This window comes from Dermacentor variabilis, chromosome 6 (genome assembly GCF_050947875.1).
Source record: "Dermacentor variabilis isolate Ectoservices chromosome 6, ASM5094787v1, whole genome shotgun sequence".
Lineage (NCBI taxonomy): Eukaryota > Metazoa > Arthropoda > Arachnida > Ixodida > Ixodidae > Dermacentor > Dermacentor variabilis.
Genome location: NC_134573.1, coordinates 113700879 through 113726911, shown reverse-complemented (window position 1 = coordinate 113726911; position 26033 = coordinate 113700879). Strand labels below are relative to the sequence as shown.

General features: G+C 46.6%; 1 protein-coding gene across 2 annotated transcripts in view; it reads left to right on the top strand.

Moving 5' to 3' along the window:
- LOC142585057 (uncharacterized) overlaps positions 1 to 25173 on the top strand; it is a 210338-nt gene extending 185165 nt beyond the window's left edge. For both annotated transcript variants that reach the window (XM_075695516.1, XM_075695515.1), the window contains exons 16-21: positions 5126 to 5489; positions 10199 to 10445; positions 11520 to 11747; positions 14804 to 15054; positions 18562 to 18660; positions 21775 to 25173. In XM_075695516.1, coding sequence (XP_075551631.1) covers positions 5126 to 5489; positions 10199 to 10445; positions 11520 to 11747; positions 14804 to 15054; positions 18562 to 18660; positions 21775 to 21957 — 1372 coding nt within the window. In that variant the 3' untranslated portion in view covers positions 21958 to 25173. The remainder of the gene's footprint in view (positions 1 to 5125; positions 5490 to 10198; positions 10446 to 11519; positions 11748 to 14803; positions 15055 to 18561; positions 18661 to 21774) is intronic.
- The last annotated feature ends 860 nt before the right edge of the window (positions 25174 to 26033 follow it).

Genomic DNA, 26033 nt, shown 5'->3' with positions numbered 1-26033 from the left:
ATACATTGTTGTTTTTCGGCGTGGACTTCATCAAATACAGATGAAGTTGAGCGAAACGCCCATATATGTAACAATTTTAGTAATGGTGCGGCTGGGAACCAGCCTTCGTCGATGTGAATGGGGCTAAAGAATACGATATAGTTAAGGATTCGGAAAGCGAAAGGGTGTGTACGTGGGGCGCGTGGTAGACGTGGAAAGAACACGTGAGTGGCTGCGATTAGTCAAGACTCTGTGGGAAGTCCCCGGTATCAGTAAGGCGACGCTCACCGTTCACCCCCCCCCCCCTCCCCGAAGAGATTATTGTCATTGTTCGCATGAAACACTCGATTTTGATTGAAAACAATATTATTCCACCGAGCTGTGGTGCCCACCTCTTACCCTACACGCAGGTAGGGGGGGGGGACAATCCAGTCTCCGTGGGTTCAGGACGGTGAGTCTTCACGGCCTCTCAGGCCAGGTGGATTGCTCGATGCTGGTCGTCTTCAGCTTCGCCCTGGAGCAATGCCTCCCGGGCTTCTCTACTGTCAATCTTTTCCTTGGGCCCTCGGGAGCCAGCATCCTCCCATATTACATGGTCTAGAGAGCCACTCTACTACAAGGCTACCATGAGCAGGTTGGTCGCCACTGCATTTATCGGGAAATGCGAAAGGTCACGGTATGCGCATACCGTTATCTTTCGTATCTCGTTATAAAAAGCAGTGGTGACGGGGACACAAGGTGAACATGTCAGAGAGTGTTATTGGTTTTGTACATAGCACTGGTTACGTTATCTGACCGAACGCACACGTTTGTTCTTGCTTTTTTTGTTGGCTCCAGGCCTACATCAAGAAAGATCCACTACCCGTTCGAAGTTAAGCACTTTGTCAACCCTTGGCGCAGAGCGTCATATGTAATAAATGCATTTAAGCGCCAGATGGCCCCGAACTCAAGTGGAAGTGGCATTTTGTACCCGCGAGAACAACTGATATTTAGGAGAGAGGTGCTCCGGCTCCTCCAAGAGTTGTTCAAGGATGTTGGAGCGGCAACGTTGATCCGTTAGGGTGGACGTGACTTTACATAACCTGCCGGCATGTGTTGCACTCCGGGTTCAAGTTCTTTGTCATACAGAGTATTGTTGTTACGTGAAGTAGTGGGGTGGGCTTTAGATAATACTACTGCGTTTTATAGGTTTTCGTTCGCGCGAAGCAATCGAGAGATTGGTGGTGCGAGCCACCGCCCTGTTTCAAAGGGGACGCCTATAGCATCCATCCATCCATCCGACGGTCACTTTCGCAAGGCTAGATACGCCTGCAGGAAGTAACACTGCTGCAACGAAAGTCCGTTGCGCGGCCTGCCACAAGAACGGCAGCGGATGTCAATGAAACGTGACAGGTCTCCTTCGACTACCAATTTCTAAACAGTTTCGAGGCCACGCCGGTGCCGCACACACCCGTGGCTTTTCCCAGGGGCGCGCGCGGACCGATCGATATTCACAAGCTTGCCCCCTTCTTGTCGTGGTAGGTGTCACTCTGCAACGATAAAAAAACTACATTAGGGAAGTTTGCTTCATGCTTCGTTCAATGTAACTGAGCACCCGTCTTCACGGAAACTGTTCTAACCTCTATGTTTTGCGTGGTAATCTTTCAGTGTTGTCTTTTAAACATCAAGCCTTCTTCACTTTATGAGCTTTATTCGTCGGTTTGGTTTTGAACTGAAATCCGCTTCACTGAAGTACCTTTGCTTCCCTGGTTACCATGTAACACCTTTGGGCTGGAACTTTCCATTCTTTCTTCAGCGCCCCTCGCTACACGTAGCAAAAAAAAAAAAGAATTTTAAAATAATCCTTCTTTTTCATGCGGTCAACGTCAACCTTTCGTAGTCGAGAACGGCTGATCACTGGGAAGGTGGAAGCTTGGGCGTGCTGGTGATTAAATGTCGACACGTGCGCACAGCGCGAAAGACGAGGTCTGAAGGAAGAACACAGCGCCTGTGTTGTGTTCTTCCTTCAGTCATTGTATATTGCGCTGTGCCCACACGTCGATATTGACCACTGGGAACCTACTAAGCGCTGCCCCCGGCTCTCTACCGGAGTTGATAGACGCTGACGGTTCATGCACCAAAAGCCACGCGCTGGATATTTTTCCTACAGATACCCGAAAGACAGCGAGGTGAAACGTTGATCACAAAGGATCACCAAACCTTCAGCGGCCACCTTGTTCGCCGGCCGAGTGTATAGCGATGTCTCTGTGTCAACCAGAAAGAGCTGCGTAGGAATACCAGACGGCGCATCGCCGACAATGAGGCGAGGGTGTTCAAATTCATGTGCGAGATAATAACGTCAGATAATATTCTTCATGTGCGAGATAATCACGTCATCCGGCTGTCATGCTGCCCGGAAAATCGAGCTCCGGCCCGAGTACTACTAAGTATTGCCATATTTGCCGCTTGCGGGCCGATACCTTGAATTATGTCTGCCTGTGTGCGCGTTCAGTGCGTATTGCACTAGGATGCTGGGGAACGGCACCAATGACATTGTAGTAAAGGCGGCAACACGCGTAGGACGCTGATTGGTTATCACACAACTTTCAAAAGCAATAAGGCCATTGTTGTTACTAACTATAGTTGTCCCGTACCTTCTCATAACGGCGCTTGGTACCGTTAGACTTAGTAACATTATTGACTAAACCAGGTAATCTAATCACTGTTAACAAAAGGTTTGAGTAATCAAATCTACAGGCAGTTAAACCCACTGGATACGATGTTTATAGCGTAAAATGCATTTATGGGACCCCCTCTCATACATTCCTGAGTGGGTCCGATAAATGCGTTTTACGCAATAAACATCGCATCAATGGTGGTAACTGCCTGTGGAGTTGATAATTGAGACAAAAAAAAAAACACCATGCTTCTTTAATGAGGCACGCCGTATAGTGGGGAGCTCCACTTAATTTTGACCCCCTGGGGTTCTTTAACGTGCAGCCAACGCACGCTACAACGGGCGTTCTTGCATTTCACCGCCGTCATAATGTGGCCGCCACGGCAAGAATTCGATCACGCGCTTTCAGGCTTAGTAGGGCGACGCCATATTAAGCCACCATTGCATGTATACGCAGTACTGTCAACTTAGGGAACAGTGCAATTAGAGAGGCTTGCAATATCTCTTTACGGGCCTTACCGGCTCGAATTGTCCAACGTAAATGCACGCCATCAGTTTCTTGCTTTACTATAGTTTATCAATGTGCCTTCTTAATTACCGTGCCCCAGCTTCTATTTTAATAAACAAGTTTGCACAATTGGCGCTTTGTGAGTCTGTGTGTCTTTCTCTCTCGCGTGTGCCTATTTAGCGCCCTAAAATCACGTTTTCCAAGTCGCACCAACTTGCCGAAGGAAAACGTTTGTTATGAGGCAAGGAATGGCTTCTCATGGAAAACCAGGCGAACGTAGTCGGAGCGCTCTTTCTCGACGGTCTCTGGGTGCCTCTGTAGCGCTCCAAAGCGACCGCCGGAAGATGCCGTAACAGTCTCCGGAGATGGCGCGCGCACACTCGCCCAAATTGCCAACTGCAAATGTAGAGCTGCAGATCAGGAGATAGCGGGCCCGGATCCCACCTGCGCATTGCCGCAGGGACACGACTTCGCTCCCCAGGCTCGGTGACTAGAGAAGTTTATCTTTTCTTCGTCCTATGTTGACGGTGAAGCTGCGGTGGAGGAGGCGGTTCTGTCGACGATAGCGATGACAACGACGGCGACACTATGGTTGCGCAAATAGACACTCACTTAATATGCCAAACCAATTTTGAAGTTCCATGTAAAAAAAAAGAAAACAAAGTAAATGAAGGAAGAAAGGAAGCCTGTCACAGTACATCCGCACGGTTGTTGTGAACGGCGCCGACAATATGTATGCCGTCAACGTTTCAGGCACGTATCAGCATGGTCGTAGCAATGTTAGAGATTTTGCCGGATCCATTTATATGCTTCTAAGAATGTAAACCCGTCGCGGCAATGTCGAGTTAAAACGAGGAACTCGCGAAGCTATTAACTCTTAAACATAGCTTCCAGTCAGAATATACAGGTGTATCTTCGATTGTCGCATCCAAGGCGACGCTCTTCCTGGTGAGTTAAGTCGTATACCAGTTGTGGGAGCAAAAAAAAAAAAACATTTTGAAAGCTTTTCAACTTGTACCCTTTTTAATGTTTCCACCTTGAAGGATAGAGAGACAGTAAAAATAAACATGTACCTCCTAGTCATGAATATATACGGCGCGTGCTCTTCAACGTTACATCCGCGAATATATGTTGCGAGGAAAGTATTCTCGGCCATCCTAGTAGTTGAAGTGGTTTGGTAACTCACTCTATTAATATGGTGACAAGTGTCCCTTCAAAATTAGTTTCTACATGTCATTTGTTAGGCAGCCCATCAGCAGGTCAGTACGTCAATATGCTGCGCATGCGTTAGAACGAGTATTCACCTCGCTAATGGACGAAACTGCGCCTGGTATTGCTGCACGAGAGCACAAAACCCAGGGTTGCCAAATACTGTGCTGCATGATTTAACTATCACTGAGGCAGGTTATACGTATTAAGTACTCTTACAAGTAAAAACTGTTATGTTTTCTTATAAATACGATAGTCACATTAATGAGGAGTACCTCGAAAATTATCAAACTGATATCCACAGACGCTGAACACTCTTGTGGCGCCATGGGGCGTATCCTGCTACAGCGTCGCTCTCGGTTCACTCTCCTTATTTCGTTGCATACCCTAAAGTCCCACCTACCCACTCCATTGCATTGAGCAGGTGGAAATTAAAATGGCATTGAAAAGAAGGCATATATTAATAGCAGAAAAAGCTAGCAGAACAATTTAATCGTGACTATTATATAGTAAACAAACAAACAAAAAAACTTATATGTATAAGAAGAAAATATCATTCTTATTCAATGTCAGCAGTTATTTAAAAAGCGCAAGGAATGTCACTGAGATCTGAACTGTGTTACTGTGCCAGTATTGACCGGTAATAAAATCAATTCCATTCTAGTGTCTAAAGTCTATATATCTTTATGTAGAAATTCATCTCACGTCCGTCCCTCCCCCCCCCCCTCCTCTCTATCTTTTTTTCCCCACCCGGCTTCATCTCAATTGCGCAGCTACTTCAGCGACTTCAGCCTCTGCTCTTCCGCGCTGCACGTTCGGGTCTGTGAACCACGCGGAGACGGCATCAGCAGTCTGGCGCACCTCTTGGACAGCGTGGTCCTCCGCGTGGCCGTGTGGGTGGTGGCGCTGGTTGCCTGCCTCGGCAACCTTCTCGTGCTCGTCGGGAGGTTGGTGCTGCGTGAGCCCAACGCGGTGCACTCGTTTTACATCAAGAACCTGGCACTGGCCGACCTCATCATGGGCGTCTACCTGTTCGTCATCGCCTCGCACGACGTGGCCTTCCGAGGAGAGTACATTCGCCACGACCTCCGCTGGCGACGCTCCGTCGGTTGCAGCGTCTCGGGTTTCCTGTCAACGGTAAGCGCACTTTTCCTGAACAGCGTAGGCATGGCAGCGGGAGCTAGTCTCGTCGTCATCGTAATCATCAGAAGCAATAGCCTCATCTATTTTACCCATAAAGGCCTCTGATGGGGTATCAGAGGCCGTATCAACAAAGAACGGCACTTTTCAAAAAAATTATGGGGTTTAACGTGCCGAAACCACTTTCTGATTATGAGGCACGCCGTAGTGGAGGACTCCGGAAATTTCGACCACCTGGGATTCTTTCACGTGCACCTAAATCTAAGTACACGGGTGCTTTCGCATTTCGCCCCCATCGAAATGCGGCCGCCTTGGCCGGGATTCCACCCCGCGACCTCGTACTCAGCAGCCCAACACCATAGCCACTGAGCAACCACGGTGGGTGGCACTTTTTAACTAATATGCATAACGAATCAAGAAAAAAATTGAAACGCAGGAAGGTGCACAAAATTTAAAATTTATTACCAAAAACCAAACATTCTCGTAATTTAGGAATATTCTATGACCCTTCTTCACGTCAGCCTTTCTAACGCATTAGCTGTATAGCACGAAAAGCGGGCTCTAGGATGCCGTTTGAATACATTTTCTTTGTCAGCAAACTTCCAGAAAATTGCCTGCGCGGCCCCCTAGCATAGACTCATACACTATATATATGTTGGACATATTTCTTTCCCCTTACTTGGAGCTGCGTCATGATTTCATTCCTAGAAATAGTATGCTAAAAAAGGATATATTCGCAACACCACTACATGTTATTCATTGATTATCATGGAAACACGTATCCAGGATTTTCATTTTGCTATGGCGGAATGCAAAAACGCTGGTGCTTATCGCGCTTGGAGTGCACGTTAGAGAGCACCAGATGGTCAACATTCATTCGGAGCCTTCCAATATACGGCGTTCCTCATGTCCCATTGTGTAACTTCCTGTGGTTAAACCCCTGGCTTTAAGATTATTTTCGGTTCTTAGAAAATATGTTGCGGACTATTGTTTCCGTTGCTACCTACTAACTAGAATACTGCGGACAGCCTTCGATGGGTTTCGATGATGCTACAAGCGCGTCTGAACGTCAAGCACCCAACTGACAACGTAAACAAGACAAATGTTCGCAGGAAGATGTAGAGGAGAAATCATCAACAGTGGTTCAACAAGGGATGTCTCAAGCTGGAGGCAATCGTCGCCCTGACGAGGTGTAATCACCTTGTGAAAGCGTTGGTTGGAGACGGATATTTTTTTTATTTGATTACTCTTGATCAATTGACATTGAGTGTCCCGCCCGGAAATTTGGCATTATGGACTTATCGATCGAAGCGGCTTAGGGTTAGATATCCAGTAGTATCGAGTTGCCACCCGCCGTGGTTGCTCAGTGGCTATGGTACTGGGCTGCTGAGCACGAGGTCGCGGGATCGAATCCCGGCCACGGCGGCCGCATTTCGATGGGGGCGAAATTCGAAAATACCCGTGTACTTAGATTTAGGTGCACGTTAAAGATCCCCAGGTGGTCGAAATTTCCGGAGTCCTCCACTACGGCGTGCCTCATAATCAGAAAGTGGTTTTGGCACGTTAAACCCCATAATTTAATTTTTTATCGAGTTGCCAAGGGCTTCGCTCTCTCTTAAAAGTTCAGCGCAGGTATGTCACTTGGCCAAACAGAATTTGCGTGAGATTACAGCCTCTTCTCGCACTAAACGTAACTTGCCGCAATGTGGAGCCACCGCTGTCCTTCATTAAAAGGGCCCTGAAGAACCCGAGCTTGGTGAAAGAACTCTGTCCGCGGATAGCGCAGGCTGCTGTGAACGTCACAGCCACATTTTCCAGTCGCATGCTTCGCGTGGAGGTCGCAAGCGGAGTGGGAAGTCACCTTTCTCTCGGGCACTCTCTTTTCAACGGGAGCCTTCTATACTCACTCTTCCCCGGCTCCTATATTTCGTGACATAACAGGTTCCCATACGCGGCTACTATTGGTCAATAGCTGACATCAATCAAGAAGGGTGTTTGGACCAACGCGCTTCCTCGTACAGTTACTGGGTGTATTTATTAAGGCAGGCAATGAATAGAAACTACAATGTTTAATAGGAATTACTTGCTTCCGTAAGTGCGACTGTCGTACTATCGCCGACTGTTGTCTGCTAACGTTCAGCGTCGCCCGCTGCTTAGGAATGAAGCTTTCGCCACACTGCTTGTGCGCGTCGTAGCTTCCGGATCTCGCTAATTTCTACGAGTTTTGGAACACTCGGCTACCCTCGAACCGCGCCGAAGTTAAGCTCAGACCAGACGTTAAGCTCAGACCTGACCGCTCCAGCCTAGACGCCTTAGAAGATTTCGCTTCGCATCGAGCTCCGTATCTGCTAAACGCATTGAAGTACGTTTTTTTTTTTGCTGCAATCTATTTCTGAAAATTGTCTTTTTTAACACCAAATGCATTTCTCGAAATCGATGAAAAGTGGTTCGGGACATCTTTAAGTAACTTTTCCTTCGGTAGCCATGGCAGTGCCGGAAGGTTTTGCAGCGTCACTCTTCGTATGAGCGGTCTCTGACAGGGTCTTTGATATTGAGTGTGACCAAGAAAGCCGCAGGGGCTCCGATACTTTTTTTTATCACCATGATTTGGTCAGTGACCGCAACTTCTTCGTAACTCATCGTTCTCTCTTACAACAAGGTTCTTTACCTGTGTTTTCCAAAGCTCGTAGCTTGCATTTTTCTTGTATATTCGAAACAGTAGAAACCGAGCGTACCAATACGTTCGAAACTTTCTCACCGACCGGAAGTGCCGGAGCAAAGTCGGCGAACATGAAACTGAATTTATAGAGCTGGGGAGCCGAGGCACACCGCAGGGATCAGTGACCTCCCGTTCTCTCTTTACCGCGGCGATACGCGGGCTCCCGGAACTGCTGTGCTCTATCCCTGGGCTTCACCACAGCCTCTACGCTGACGACGTGACGTTATAGGCAGCGGCGGACGATCCACAAACTTTTCAAGAGATCATGCAACGCAGCATCGACGTCGTGCAAGCTTAAGCGGAGTCAAGCTGCCTGACGTGGTCACCGGAAAAATCCGAATACCTCCTGATCAAGCCCGGCAGAAGTAGCTGTCCCAGGGGATTACCATGGAGAAGGCGCTTCCTTGAGCTTAAGGCCGGAGAACTTACCATCCCGGAGCGCCCCAGTATCAAAATATTGGGCTAGACTTTCAGAACACGCTGCGCTGCGGGCTCATGTTAAGGAAACTCCAGAGGGCGACCAACTACACTCTACAGCTCATTCGCCGGGTGGCTAATCGGCACCACGGCATGGGCGAGGGCGATCTGCTTCGACTTGTGCAGGCATACAAAACCAGCAGAACCACGTACTCGACACCATATGTCAAACTCGCAGCCGCGGACTTAGCCAAATTAAACACCATGATCCGACGAAGCACAAAGGCAGCCTTGGGCCTTCCGGACCACGCAGCCACCGCAAGGCTAGAGGCCTTAGGCATGCGTAACACGATCGAGGAGCTCTTAGACAGTCACCACACAGCCCAAGTCCGTCGTCTCTCGCTAACCCCGGCTGGCCGCACAGTCCTCCGGAAGCTCAGTCTCGAGGCTATCCCCGAGGTTACAGAGTACATTACGATTCCGCGAAAGGTCAAGGGGCATATTTGTGCCCCATCTCTACCCCGCAGCATGGACCCCGAGTTCCATCAGGGCCGTCGGCAGGCCCGTAGTGAAGCCATTTGGCGACGCTACGGCTCGCAAGATGGAGTGGTCTACACAGACGCAGCCAGACACCCTCGCGGCGACCTCATGACTGCAGTGGTAGCGGATCACAGCGGAGGACTGACAGAACATACAACAATCACGGCTCGCCGAGTGGTGGAAGCGGAGGAAACCGCGATTGCCATCCCCATGCATGCGGAAGCGAATACCGTCATCAGCGACAGCAAGCAGGCCATCGGCAATTTCGTCCGTGGTAGAATTTGCAAACAGGCGTACCATGTCCTCACACGACGCCCCCTAAGCCGCTTGAAAACCCTCATGTGGACCCCCGCTCACGCGGCTGTGCCCGGAAACGCGTCGGCTCACAGTTTGGCTCGAGATCTCGCGCGCCGAGCCTCGTCCGCGGATGCGGACGGCCTGAATGAGGAGGAGAGACACGAGGAACCCTGCGAGACTTATTATGAAATAGCCCATCGGTATCGCTTGAGGCGTCGCGCGCTCCCACCACCGGCCAAGCAACTCGACAAAACGCAAGCGGTCGCGTTTCGGCGACTTCAGACAAATATGTACCCACACCCAAAATACATTAACAAAATCACAAGGGGCAGGGAAAGCGACAAATGTAGGCTCTGTTCAGAAACAGGAACACTCACACACATAATGTGGGAATGCACCTCGCTCCCGTTCTCTCATCCCCCCGTCAGCAGCGAGACTGACTGGACAGCCTGGCTCAGTTCCGGGGACGTCGACCGACAATTTGAACTGGTGGACTGGGCGGAAAAGGCCAAGCAGGCCCAGGGCCTTACTTGAGCCCTAACCCTCAGCCACGTCCCTCTTTACCCTTCCCCCTTTCAATAAAGTTTATCACCACCACCACCTGAAAGAAGTCTTTGTCCTCTTCACTTCCGTGTTCTCGTCCTGCTTGCGCTGTATCAAATGTGAACGTTGAGCCACCTCGCCCGACTTTCCACTTTTCTCTTTGCCTCCTGCGCCACCCGTGGCCCCGCAGGTCAGCAGCGAGGCGTCGGTGTTCACACTGACTGTGATCACGGTCGACCGGTTCGCGTCCATCATGTACCCTCTGTCATTGAAACGGCGCACGTTCCGCTTCGCGTGGCTCTGCATGCTCGGTGTATGGCTCGTGGCCCTGCTGCTTGCCGCCGTGCCCATGATGCGACCTGACTACTACGGTGAGGAGTTCTACGGCAGCAACGGCGTCTGCCTGCCTCTGCACATCCACGACCCGGATTCGAAGGGTGAGTGAGACTCGCGCCAGTCTGAAATGGCACGTGCTTGCCGGAAATTGCGTGGTAAATGCTTTTTTGAACGTTTTGTACACGAGAGTGTTTTATGTGCCACACTCCACCAAAAATTTGCCCAATGTTCGTACGCCACGCATATATCAGCGCGCCAATCCGCGAGATGGCGATACCTTGCTGCTTTTTGCTAACTAACGGTTAAGAAATAAAGGGCTTTGATAACGCATAAGATTAGAGAGAAAACGAAGGTTCAGGTATTATTTACAATGCTTCTGATTAGAATATGAGTTAAATTTATCATTTCGCCCATTTTCATTTAATGTTAGTGTGGTGTTTTCAAGAGGTACTTCAGGGCTCTGGAAAACATTGACGATAATGGCAGTGTGACACTCTGGAACGGTTGAATATGGAATTTTTCTGCAAATTCTGCAATTACCCTACTCGGAATAATGATATTGTTCGTTTCAACATTCTTCCTACTACAACGAAACATACACAACGTGTCTCGTGTAACCCACCAATGTGACCGCTAAAACAAGCTACACGTGTCGCACAATGCATGCAAATTGAGAGCAAACGACTATTCAAGTAAATATTTTCAAAGCACATAATAAAGTTGCACTCTTCAAACTTTCAGTACACGTATTGCATACGATTTGATTCTCCTTGTTTACTCGAAATATGAAATATCTGCCGCTTTTCGTGCATCTAGGTAGCAGGTAAATTTTTAAAGCATTTCAAGTAACGCCTCTAAGCGGTCACAAACGAGGGTTTCGTAATTTTCATCTAGCCCCTAGTTGACACACACAATTCAAAATTCGTCTCCGCACACCACCTCTAACGTTCCCTGCATTTCCTCGAAATATAAACTCTGCGAGTGATCTATAGTTTCTTCATAAAACTGTGGAAACAGGTATATACGAACGCTTTTTTTAACGCTTGTAGCCACAGTAACAGCATCGCCGTAAAAAAAAAGGAAGAAAGAAAACAGAAACACACACACACAGCAATGTGAGAAGGCAGGATGGAGTACGATGAAAAGATGTGTTTTTTTTTTCCGTCTGTTTACAGGCTGGGAGTACTCAGCGTTCGTGTTCTGTATCGTGAACAGCGTGGCATTCGCGTTCGTCGCCTACGCTTACCTCACCATGTTCGTCACTATCACGCATTCAAAAGTGGGGCTGCGCTCCACGCAGCAGCTGCAGGACCGAGCCATAGCCAAGCGGTTTTCCTTCATAGTAGGCACCGACTTCCTCTGCTGGATGCCAATCGTCTTCATTAAGATCATCGCCATAGCTGGTACGTGTGTAGGCATCACTTGGCTGTCTTCCTTTTTTCTTCTTCTTTGTTCTCGCAAACTCGAGGAAACTTCTGGGACATCAAGGGGAAGAGGGAATATTTCGAGTTGTCGTGGTCCGTAAGATAAACATAGAATTACATTATACTAACAAGCACCCTGACAAAACTGTATTTTCAGTAATGTTGGAGTAAGAGTTTGATTACAAGAAAGGAATATCGTGACAAACCTTCCACTTTCTTAAGTTTAGGGCGACACAGTGGGACGACACAGAAATCAACGCATTTATTCTTTTTCTTTATTTTTTTTATTTTCTGGTAGTCGTGATGCCGCAAAAATACTTTAAGATGTGTACATATAGCCCAAGACTCCCTTTAAAATACAATGAAGTTCATGCTTACGCGCAAAAAAAAGGAAAGTTCGGCCGGTATCACACTCTTGAAACACAAGACGACGAAAGCTTGCTGCATATTTGGTAATACGTGAAGTTATACAATCGGGGTTAGACTTGTGTTCTACACATTGATAACGCGTTAAGTCATACAATCTCAGCTAGACTTCTCGAAAGACCTAACGAGCCGCAACGGGAAGCACACGTGTTTCACTAAGACCCGACCTCCGCGGTAAGGCGCAGCAGCACGCGCTTCTACCGCAGTGGCGTACTTGCGCGGCTGCCCACGCGGTCCGCAAGAGCGTGCACGCTGCGCCATCGCACGCCGCCAGTCCAACTGTGACGTCATTGCGCAGAACGCGCGCGCCCAATTTTTTGCGCAACGACAGCTCGCGCGACAGCAATTGCTAAAATTAAACACTCGGCAGACACTTAAGAGTGCTGACGTGTGGGAACGCGTGAGCGTGGCACCGTTTGTAGACCTCGGAACGTCATCAACGCGCTCATTTTACACACTCGCGGCGCGTCGCCCCTCCTCCGCGCTGTCACTGAAACTGAGACGACGGGGGGCGAAATTCTAAACTAATAAGAAAAATATAAAAGAAATAGTACAATACAAAATTCATGAGTTTCAATATAGGTATGTTATCAGAGCATAAGTCCAGCTACATGTTGAGTTACTGAAGTGTTTGGAATAATGAAAATTAATTAGATATCACTGACACGACGAGGGACGAAATTCAAAATAAGTAAAAAAATAGCAAACCACAACATTCATGGGTTTCATTATAGATATGATATCAGGGCATAAGTTGAGTTACTGAAGTGTCTGGAACAATTCATTAGAAATCACTGATTACCGCACACCAAAGCAACGAATCGTAATTAAATTATGGGGTTTTTAGTGCCAAAACCACTTTCTGATTACAAGGCACGCCGTAGTGCAGGACTCCGGAAATTTTGACCACTTGGGTTTCCTTAACGTACACCTAAGTCTATGCACATGAGTGTTTTCACACTTCGCCTCCATTGAAATGCGGCCGCCACGGCCGGGAAATGATCCCGCGACCTCATGCTCAGCAGCCTAACACCATATTCACTGAGCAAACAAGGCGGGTGACAGAATCCTAGATTGTAGAGACCTGCCACGTGTGCACAACTTTGGCGGAATTCCTGGAAACCCGGAAGTAGAAAGAGGAAGTAATCATTTCACTAAACACGTAGAACACAATATTGTGGCATGAGACCTAACGGGACCATAATTATTTATTAATTAATTAACACGGAGGCTATGACGTCCTCGAGTTCGGTTCGTGCGTTGCGCTCGCCTAAGAACCTAAAGAACACCAACGCCGAGGTGCGAGTGTCACTAAGAGACACCAGCGCCAAAGGCTACGGTCGCTTACCATTATCTTTTTATTCTTGGGTCTTTTCTGGCTTGTCAAAATTTCTAGTATGGCAAAAGTTCTTTTTTCTTTGTATTGCAGAGGGGTCGTTTATTAATAGAGCTCGACCTATCTGTCTCTCTTTGTTGTCTTTTTAATGCGACAAAATTTGTAGCTTTTCATCACGTTCCATATGCACAGATAGAAAGCTCAATCTATAGCTAAGGACGTTTTGACATGGAACATTCAACATGTAGCTTGATGCAGGCTTTAAGTGCTGTGTAGACCGGCAAGACGCAGCGAGTGATTTCATCAAGAAACCGTGACACATAGTGCGGTAATGAGACGAGTCAGGGATCTTCGCGGATCAGGGATATATATACAGGGTGTCCCAGCTAACTTTAGTCAGAGTTTAAAGATATTCGAATGCCGCATAGCTGGACAGACCCAAGGTAATTTTGTTTGCCGTCGCTTGTAGTTGTTCAAATTATACTCTGCATTCCGCCTATTGAGATAATTCATCTTAATATAATCAACTTCTCAAATATGATAATTAGATTAAAAGTCTCAATTAGAATATTGCAGACCGACATGAAAGACTCTTGATACAGCTTTCTGTTCCTCAGTACGTGCTACATCAAAGTGTTTTTCCGAGCGTGAATGAAGCCCACAAATGCACGCGAAATTGCCGTGCGACTGGCCGCTCGAGGCACCTTGCGTGTATTTTAGCGGGCTTCTTTCACGCTCGGAAAAACACTTTTATGTAGGGCGTACTGAGAAACAGGAAGCTGTATCAGGATTTTTTCACGAATTGTCTAACTAGGCGGAATGAAAAAAATATAGTTTGAGAAATTTCAAGCGACTGCAAACAACATTACCTTTGTTCTGTTCAGTTACGTGGCATTTGCGTATTTTAAACTCTGGCTAAAGTTAGCTGGGACACTATGTAATACACAGCGCCGTCTCACGCGCACGCTAAAATGTTCACCTTGGTCGTACAGTTCGAATGACATCAGAGCTACACACTTTAAATCACCAACCAAGGAAGACGACGGCAACACGAATGGAAGCAGTATCAGCTTCAGTTCTTACATAGCAGTCTCGCTGCGTGCGTCCTTTGCATAGCTTTTCGGTCCTCATCCGCGCTGATTTGAAGTATGCACTCATCCAACTATCCAAACTTCCTACCTTACTGCAATTCGCAGAGCTAAGTTCATCTGATATTTTTGTTTTACTCCAGCTTTCGTCTTTTGATCTTCTAATTCGTCCACGTGCATTGCAGGAACAAAGATCGACGAGACGCTATACGCATGGGTCGCAGTGTTCCTCCTGCCGGTGAACTCGGCGCTGAACCCCGTCCTGTACACACTCACCACACGGATGTTCAAGCAGCAGCTGAACAGGTTCCTGGAGAACTTGCGCCAATGCGAGCGCGTTCCTTCAGACCGGCAGTCCGGGCAGTCCGGCCAGTCGTGGTCGTCGCTGCCCACGATGCGAGGTCAAAAGAAGACGCTAATCACTTCGTTGTCAGATGTAAGAGCCCGTACTTTACTCATCAGTAATTCATTATAAGCTCAAGGAACGTTGCTTGGCTACAGCATGCCATAGTCAGTCGAAGAGGATAACCTTACAGCGGCTTTGAAAAGTTACACTGGAACACGCAGCAATCGTATTTGCCATATGGTTCTGAAAATAAGCGTCACGAACGATCACACCACTTCAGATCTCGTTGCGTAAGGAAAAACAACAGAGGGAAAGAGCAGATACTTTTTTATAGATGCGGCAATGTGTATTTCAACATGACCAATAAAGAAAGGAATAGAGACTAGTGCTGTAATATTAACACATATTGGTTGTGACGACCCATGATGACATTCTTGAGTAACGTGCTGTGCTTCGTTTCTACCCGTTTTAACGCCGGAGTGTTAAGGAGCCCGTGTCGCAGAAATACCGGCACCGGCGTTTTGCATTTAACGCCGGACGTTGCACGCACAGATTTTCGAACCACGTATACCTAGGCCTTCCATGTGATGCAAAAAATTTACTGACCTAAACAAGCTTTTCAGGCTAAAATACGTAGAAAAATCGTAAACTACGACTTGCACGCAACCTACAGACATGATAGCTCTCGGATTGTAATCTGACTATATGAGAAAACATAATTCTGCGGCGTGAAAGCTCAAAGAAACCACTTCACACACACAAACCGGCCGCGGCGTGCACCATTCTGCGCGCGCTGGCGCGATAGGTGTCCTGGGGGCCACGCAGCGGCGCGCCCAGTTCTTTGTATTAACTCCAGCTGGCGCTCGCCTCTGCAGCATCGCTGCCCACGCAAGCGGCTGTGGTTCCACCCGTTCTACCACAAAGCTCGCCTTCATGCATAGCGTTCGCGGCAAATGTTTCCAGCTAAGCATCACTTTACGTACGCTCCAGTTCCCGGGAAGCATGCGAAGCAGTCAGGGATCTTTGAATGCTATCGCCTTCCACTCTTAAAAGCGAAGCTGAAGCGTCCTCCAAATTTTTGTTCCTTCATGTGAGCTTGTCGTTATGGTTAATTGGTAACAAAGCTATCACAGAAAATATGGGAGAAAAAGAAAAGGAAAACTGAAATGATGAAAGATATGAGACAGTGTGTAAGGAGATTCAGATAGAAAGATGCAAACGTTGAGGTATGCTGGAGAAGAGTGTTATTAGGTTGAGTATTATTTGGTCAAATAAGTTGATTTGAAGTGCCGCTTGAAGCAGTCTTCACGGTTGAAAATCTACCGACATGTCGTAAATCCTTGCCAGAGTAATGTTGGTTCTGACAGTGTTTAGTTTGCTCCCAGTAACGATGGATGGATGGATGGATGGATGGTTGGATGGATGGATGGATGGATGGATGGATGGACGGACGGACGGACGGACGGACGGACGGACGGACGGACGGACGCACGGACGGACGAACGAATGGACAGATGGATGGATGGATGGATGGATGGATGGACGGACGGACGGATGAACGGATGAATGGATGGATGGATGGATGGATGGATGGATGGATGGATGGATGGATGGATGGATGGACGGACGGACGGATGGACGGACGGACGCATGGTTGGATGGATGGATGGACGGTCGGATGGATATGAATGGATGGATATGAATGGATGGATGGATGAATGGATGGATGGATGGATGGATGGATGGATGGATGGACAGACGGACGGATGGATGGATGGATGGATGGACAGACGGACGGATATGAATGGATAGATGGATGGATGGATGGATGGGTGGATGGATGGATAGATGGATGGTTGGACGGACGGACGGACGGACGGACGGATGGATGGATGGATGGATGGATGGGTGGACGGGACGGACGGACGGACGTACGAATGGATAAATAGATGGATGGATCGATGGACGGACGGACGGACGGACGGATGGATGGATGGATGGATCAATGAATGAATGAATGAATGAATGAATGGATGGATGGATGGATGGATGGATGGATGGATGGATGGATGGATGGATGGATGGATGGATGGAGGCAGGGACGGACGGACGGACGGACAGACGGAGGGATCGATGGATGGATGGATGGATGAATAAATGGATGTTATGAGCATCTCCTTTTGAACGGGGCGGTGGGTTGTGCCACCAAGCACTTGTTATTTTAATGCCTAATGTCCTAGCTACGTTAAAGAAGAAGAAAAAAAGGGGAAAAAATCCTGCGATGAATTCGCATAACCAAAGTTTCTGAACCCCTATGGTGAACTTTGTTTATTGTGCGCGTCCGTTGTTTGTCGTTTCCCTACGTTTCTTTCACCAATCTTCCAATCGCCTGTTACTAATCTCCATTGCGGACATGTTTACTTTCCCACTGCCCTCGCTGAAACCGAGCGCTTCAAGGAGGCCAGTGGTGCCTAAATCGACCGCTGGGCAGATATCTTCACATTCTAATAAAACATGCTCCACCCTTTCCAACGTTTCCCTAGCTTGACCGCAGCAGGGCTGCCGTAGTTCGCTAAGAGGTAAATTTTCACCAAGCGAAGCGAACTTATTGCACTACAGGAGCTTCTCCTTATTTGAATACTTAACTAAAAGAAAGCCACATGAGTAAACCCGAGCTGCTCGGTGCTGGCGGTCATTTACCAAGGCAGATAGAAGGAAAAAAATCACCCGTAGTTATCAACCTAATGTTATCAACGAAAAACGAAAAAAAAACGCGCGGCAAAAGAGCACATAATAACTCTCGAAGCACGCCTGAGTGTGCACGCTCCGCTATGGTGCTCTGTCGCTGCTTTCATGCCTGTGAACGGCTCCTTCCTGTGCCAGTTGCCCGCCTGTTCCTCCCTCGCACTCCCTTCCTCTGAAGTGTATAATGTCTGAATAATAATAATAATAATAATAATAATAATAATAATAATAATAATAATAATAATAATAATAATAATAATAATAATAATAATAATAATAATAATAATGTACGGTGCTCCTGGCTTCGTCGCCCCTGAGACAGAGGCACCACTGAAAGATATTCCCTCTTACGACTGTTTCTCGGCCAGCAATTCTGACACCAATGTCACGTACAAATTTGTAACTAAAGGCTGCTTGCACAACAGCAGAGATCATGGAAAATTACAGTACTACTCATTCAGTAATACTCAAAAGACAATAAACTCTCGGTTAAAAGCCTATTAACTAGTAGCTGTCCCTCGGTCGCTGCATCGATGTACAAAAGCTAAATTTAGTTTTCTTTGCCTGCCGTACTTCGCATTCTCATTTCCTTCGCCTTATGGCACAGAAACATGCTCTGTTTACTGTTCCTCTACCCTTTCAGGACGGGTCTCGTAATCATTATGTCTATTTCATCTCTTGATTTTTCTTTTAATTTTCAATCAAATACGTGCTATCGTCATTATTCTTGATGTATCGTAATCGTCGTTAGGTGCGTTGAGGAGGTCTCGTCACACATATAGATTCTCGTTTTACTTTATGCGCTGTTTGTGAGAGCAAATAATTTATATGAGCTTTTTTTTCTTGTCACAGAACGCCTTTGGGAAGAAAAGAACGGCGAGCGTTGTGCGCTACTCGCTGCGAAATTGTGCGCTAATCCCACTACGTGGAAGCCAGTCATGCGTTGAAAAGGTGAGCGGCCACTTTTTATTGTGTACTACAGCCGCCCCTTCCGTGTGTCCACCTTTGAATCTTATGAAGTTTGACATTTAGGAACTGTAACTCCCCCCTACTAAGCATATGGGCGGAGAGCGCTTACTGGTGCAGTTCTTTGACACAAAGCTTTTGAAACAGATTCCAATTAAAAAGAACGATGTCCTCTATTTTCCTTACGCGGTAGAAATACATTTTATTAAACCTATTGACGGTTTATTCATGTAGGTTTAAACTTAACTCCCGTTTTATACTTAGTGTCCTGTCCTCTTGGCCTTGTCGTTAAGCCTTCTTTTTTCGCAACTTTCTCCGATTGCGACATTTGCATTGGGAAAAAAATGTTGCATTTGTCGCTCTTGTTTCTGTTTTTCTTTTTTTTAAACATACGCGTATAATTGTGATTGATTGCGACTATGTCACACCTGTGTTTCACGCTTAACCCGACTGTTTCCAAAACAGTGGCGTTTAGAGCCGCTACCGGTCATTGGCTATCGTTCTGAGTGTTATTGTGTTTTCTTTACCTGTGCAAAGTGAATAAACAAATGAATGAATGAACGAACGAATGAATGAATGAATGAATGAATGAATGAATGAATGAATGAATGAATGAATGAATGGATTCATTCATTCAACCTCACCGAACGGTAACATTGTGGCATATTACGCACGTGGCCTACATCAGAACCGACGTCTATGTTTGAAAAACCCGTCATATTTGTTCATTGACTATCCCATTCTGCGGGTGAACAAGAGGTCCCAGGTTCGATTACTGGCAACAGGCGCCGCATTTCGATGTGGGATGGTAGGGAGGTGGGAGGAGGGCCAATGTACCCCCCCCCCCCCAAAGGAAAACAAGTGTACTTGGATGTCGGTGCACGTTAAAGAACACCAGGGGGTCCAATACAGCATGTGTCGTATTGGACCACCTGTGTCGTATTGGAAGAGAATTGGTTAAGTACGTCCAACGAAAATTTAGCTCGGGAGCTCCTATCCGAATACATGAAAATGAAGAAACCGTTTCTTTTTCGGCGACCAGCACACCGATTTTGATTACGTTTGTTAGAAAAAGTTAAAATTTATTACCTGAAACAAATAGACTTTATGTTTTAGTTCTACATCTTTAATAAAAATATTTCAAAGTAAAAGAAATATAACTCTAGGATCAAGCTTCCAACTATGTAACTCAACAATATAAAGAATAATATTACACTTCAGGTAACTGCACCTAATAATTCATCTAGAGCCGCAAAATTCACTTATTATACACCGCTCTCAATTACAACCGTACCACTCATTTGCGAGTAGCACTTTTGCAAAAATCTTGTAAACATTGTTAAATGGGGTTAAAGCTCATATATGAAGTTTCTCTGCTTTAGATGCTCTAACACAGGCTGTTTAGAACTGCAGTGTCAGGTTTTAATATAGAGTGCTAAATGTGTAAACTTCGTATTTCTACTTTTTTTAGGCTTGCCGACTTAGGCCGGCTTTATGACAAGTAAAGTATTAAAAAAAATTACCTTCTACACTTTCGCTAAAGTTCGACACTTGCAAAACTTTCAAGTGCAAAAATTTCATTCATGTCATTGCAACAGCTGTCTTAGAGATGCGCATCAGCGTTTCACTCGCATCAATATGTGGAATAGGCCTCGAACTATGAAACTTCCTCTTAAATGCAGTGAATCAATCGATCAGTGTTGCTTGGGAACGGCTGACCGCAAGAACAGGCTACCTAATCAACGCTCACTCATCAGCGAGTTGTTATAGGCGATGTGACGCAAGTCCCAGCCGTCTCGAAGCACTAGCAAAGTCCTTGCGTCAACAATTTCGGGTGCTTTTCAGGTGTCAGCCGCCTTTTGTCGGGAGCTGCAGGACCTAGCGCTCAGTGTCCTATCGCGTGCTTGCTACGCCAGCGTTCACTCGTCGTGGCTGTGTCATCAGCTGCAAGAAGTTTAGCAAGTTTCTTATGGTCTGCACGCTATTCGTTGGTTAGTGACAGACTGCCCCGTGATAACTACTAAGATGTCGTTTGCGATTTCAGTTACTGTTTTGGCACTTCGTGGCATGACCGGCCCAAGTCAATTTCATTATCGCCACTAAGTAGGTAACGACTGAAGGCGATCATTCACGTCAGAGCGTACTTCACAGAAAGCACTTCCTAGCAAAATTAGACAGGCGTTTTTACTACAGTGACATTTAGGGCATCGCCTGCTCTGAGTACCGTATCGTGAAATCACTAGGGAGGGTTATATGCGAAGTGGTAGTAAAGCGCCCAGAGAAGCACACGGCAAAATGACTAACGTCCTCACTTGGAATGTTTTTTCCCCTTTTTGGTGCATCCACGAGATGCCTATTTCTTCTTCGGGACGTAATGTTTTGGTCTAATTTGGCATAATGGCATGACCTAGTGGATTTATTGGCACGTTGTGCAGAAGGTCGCGTCGGATAAAATGGCACGTAAAGCAGCATCAACGTCATCAATATGACGAAGGACACTTCACTGAATCGATGTCCTTTCTGCATCGCCCCCATGGAAATGCGGCCACCCCGGCTGGGGGTTGAGTCACGACCTCGAGCCTATAGCAGCGTAACGTCACGGTCGCTAGCTACCGCGGCGGGTTTGTGCTCGAGAGTGTACACCTGCTCTAATTTCTGTACTCCTGTGTTCCTTTGTATTCGCGTGCATCTTATCCTCATAATTAGCGTAGTTATAACGGTGTCGTACGAACTAGCTCTGCTCTTCGCTGTACCATGTCATCGCCTCAAGTTGTGAGGACTTGTCTTTATCGCAGCTCGAATCCCGGTAACGGAGGCCGCATTTTGATGGGGGTGAAATGCGAAGACACCCGTGTACTTAGATTTAGGTGCACGTGACATAACCCCAGGGGGCCCAAATTTTATTCGCCCACATATAACGGTGCACAGTAGGCCCAGAGAAGTCCTCTTCACAACTAAAATAATAATACTGGACGTACTTCATGTTTTGCCTGGAATGTATTTTGTGATTTCCTTATTGACGTTGCACCTGAAAGGTCAAACGCAGCTTCAGTCGTTCTACATACTAATATACCGTTTTTGTTTTGCTCACTGTTTCAGGTGTCTCAGCCCGTGCTGGAAGAGATGAAGACGCTCCCCATTCGCAATGGACACAGAGGCACGAAAGATGTGCGAAGTTCCAACTCCAGCGCCAGGCCGCTGCTACCAGCGACGCCAACGGCGACCAAGTCCAAGTGGAAGCGGTCCCCGCATACGCGGTTAAGAGTCGACGAGTCCGTGTGATAGCCGACGAAGGAGTGTAACCTCACCTAATCACAATAACTTCGCCAGCTCCGGCGCTCATCCATTGAAGCCAGCTGTGTCAGGTTGTGGACTTAGCGCAGAGAGCAGAAGACGGGCAACGTACACTGAATAACTTCGCCAGCTCCGGCGCTCATCCATTGAAGCCAGCTGTGTCAGGTTGTGGACTTAGCGCAGAGAGCAGAAGACGGGCAACGTACACTGACATCTGCCGTGAGTTGGATACAAAAAGAAATGGAAGGCGGGGGCGAGGGGGTCGTGTTTTATTTTTTTTTTTTGCTCAACAAGAAACGCGTCCCAGGAACTGGGATCACAAAGAACAGTGCTTAGCGCTTTGGCGTGCTCCGTGTTCGTAATGAAACGCTATCCTGTGCGTATGGACGATTGAACGTTGGGTTGCTCCCAGGTGAATCCAGCCATGTCCGGTGACGAGATCTTTCCCTGCGACGGCGCCATTCTCTGGGGATGAGCTCATGCCATATGAACTGTATACACGCGACATTGGTATCGCGCGCAAATACTGTGCGATATCAGTTTCTTTCGGTGGGGCCAGGAAGATCATGCGACGCAAAGAGCATAACAAACTTAAGGTCGTCAGGGTACAAAAAATCATCATTCCCCGCATCGAGAATAACCTTCGCCTGCACAACGGCAATTTTATGACAGGATGACAGGCCCTGCTCTTCGCCTCACCCTCACATGAAATTTACACTTGAAGCATGCGGCTCTTCAGCGAAAACATTACCATTACAGGTGGTACGACACCTTTACACATACAATGTAATGATAATGTTTTTACACGTTATATGTATATATATCTTAATCGTGCCTCATCTTATGTTGGTTTCAGTTTTATCCGTTGGTGTCTGTTGTCCGATACTGATGTCGTTTTTCAGACTTTTCTTTCGCTTCGCGAATCTTGTTTCATTCGTAGGCTGTACGGGTCATGTCAGCCTTAAAACAACGTGTCCTGTTCTTACGCTCGCTTCGTGTGTCTCGGCGTGGAGCGCTGAAGTGACTGCTCATGGTTTGTGCCCTTTCTCTGTAGAAGTTTTGTTTTGTGGACTGTAAAAACCACTTAGTGGATATGAAATGCAGTACTTAATTTGGGAGTTCAGAAAATGTGTGGTTCAGTGCCTCACTCAGTGCTATTTGTTTAATGGTGCTCGTGTTGAGAGGATCTCCGTATCCCCATTATATTTCAGCGTAGGAAAAAAAAATTGCCGGAATTTGTGGGCAAAAGTGTTTATCACCTTCTTTTTGTGAACTCAGCAAGTGTATAGCAGTGTCCGGATAGGTTGAAGGTAAATAAGTGGTTTGAATGCATAACCTGTAATTGATATGACGATTCGCTCACCTGTGTACGCTGTGGCATTTTGTACCGCACTTTATACCCGCCATACCTGTTGTATTTCCACTCGAGAGATTGAAGTTTTCATAGCATGCTCGAAATCTTGAAATTGTACTTGAGATTTATTATTTGACGTCAACAAGAATACCTGTGAAGTAGTACATGACCGAGGATGGAATGAGTGGAGTCAAAGTGTTCTACGCCATTGGCAGCTACATGGATCAGTGATTTCTTTACTAGTTCATCCTATTTTAAATGCATTGCTTGCGGTTCGCAAGCTCCAGATGCCGAGAGGTAGTAGCATTCACTTAAGTCAAATACATAGTGATTTATCAATTCCTAGCCCATAGTCCTACAATGCCATGACACAGGACAGCAAGAAAAAAGCATAAACAGGCAATTACATCCATTAGCAAAAAAAAGAACGTAAAATCCACAACAATAACAGGAGAGGAATGGCGCAAATATTGCGATCATTCACTCAATCTAACAATGACGTGAACTGTTTTCCAGTGCATATACAATCAGCCTAGGTAAACCCATTGAAGTCAGCTGTAATTGTCAGGCTAGGTCCCGCATCTTTAAATTTGTCCAGTGTTTTCACGCCTACTGTGCTTCATAACCTACTTTATCCCAGTGAGCTGCACAAACAAGATCTGTTGAAGAGGGAACAATGTAACTTATTTGTATCTGATACTGTAGGATCTCATATCAAGGAATTTGCGCTGTTTCTTTCCAAATGAGTTATATTAGTACAAAACATTGAGCATGAGACACGTCTGAATGATTACACAGCCGCACGCTGAGGCTCGTTCAACAAATATAGTTTGAAGCAAGAGCACCAAAGTACACAATCTGTTTTTCAGGCAAAGTGTGCTATTCCCAAAGAAAAAAAAAACAGACAGGTAAATGGGTCCACGTGGTTGCTCGGAGAAAATAGGCGCCATCGTCTTGGAACGTGACTGCCGCTGACGTAGCAGTGACGTGGTGCTCACATTACGGCTGAAGGGAACGCCCACCGCGTGCCACTGGTGATCTAACTAATGCGACTGCTGATAAATTTGGTTGGTTGGTAAAAAAACTTTTATGAGCATCTTGGAGATTAATGACCCGGGATCAAGGCTCCCACGTCGGGACGTCCAGGCCTTGCCTAATCGCCGCATGGCGGGCCTCCTGCACGGCCCGTTCATAAAAGAACCAAAATCACTTATTTTCGCATGGTGTGGTATACAACGTGTCAAAACCACCAGCAAGCCCTTTAGCTATCGCGTAATTTGCGCGTTTTCCTACTTATTAAAGGTTAGTAGTATTCCTGACGCTGACCACCAGTGTGGTGACGTACGTCTGCGCACATACTTCGGAAACAATAGTAGGCAGTATAGGCGCTCGCCTCACAGATCATGCTATTTACACACTTAAACTGTGAAGTTACAGATGCTTGAAGCAGCAGGTGACGGGAAAAATAGTTGAGAAGCACTGGAAGAAAAGCGTTCAGAGTGAACGTCAAAATAGAAGGAGTACGAGTGAACGCTACTAGCCAAATGCTTCGATGAGTTTGCGCCCCGTAATGTCGCCAAAAAATAAAGCAGCAGTAATCAGCATTTCAAGTGGGCTCTTCGACGTTGCAGGTGGCAGCCCCTCATGGATTAAGACAATGAACTCTCTAAATCATTGTGCGCAAACGGATTGTTGGAACGCACGCAAGTTTGTTTGCTCAAATTTAGCTTTTTCAAGCGGGTGTCTGTTCTCAGTGTGCAGGTGGAATAGATGTTTGGTTTATTGAATAATGAAAATGTCCTGAATGATCCTCTAAGACTGAATAAACATTTCAGGAATGGCAACCATAACGGGTTAAGCTGTCTAATTTGTATTTGTGTTTCAGTTCATTGTTCAGTGCATTAAATTGAATTGAATTCTGGGGTTTTAAATGAGAGAACCACTAATAGATTATGAGCCACGCCGTAATCGGGTACTCCGGTATAATTTTTACCAGCAGGAAATTTTCATCGTACCCTTGATGCATGGTGCAAGGGCTTTTTTGCATTTTGGCCGCCGCATGCTGGATTCGATCCCGCGATCTTGTGCTTCGCAGCGCAGCACCATGGCCGCTAAGCCACCGCTGAGGGTGTTTCGGGGTATTGAAGTCACAATACTTGTAAACTCGTATGAAGTGCAAAGACAAACAATTCATAAACTGCCGATATAAGGCCGCAAATGGCTTAAGTGCTTTAATATGTGACGTTGTGAACCACTGCGTTGTGGTCAGTTCGTGCTTAAGATTGCGTCGACAGTTTCAGAGATAATAAGAACATTTCTCAGAGACGTCACATGACGCATCGACGTAGTTCTTCCAGCAAAGTTCTTCCGCCGAAAGACTTTAAGAAATGCTGGTATTTAAATGTGGCTAGGGCTTTTGGTTATCATTTCTATTATGCGTCTTCATCAATCAAAAACACCATATTTAGGCGAGTATGCTTGCAATGCCTGATGTGTAATTCTGAGAAATATCTGGTCGTGCCAAAAGAATGATTTCTATGGGTTGCGTCCCCCGAGGGTCTAAATTTTTACCATGGTAACGCATGTTAAAAATAACATTTAGTGGGGTCGATAACAAAATCCGGCCATTTAACACTAAGATAGCATGAACTAAATACGCTCAGTTGAACAAGGTGACCTCTAACACTGCATGTGTTTTTCACCGTGTTCC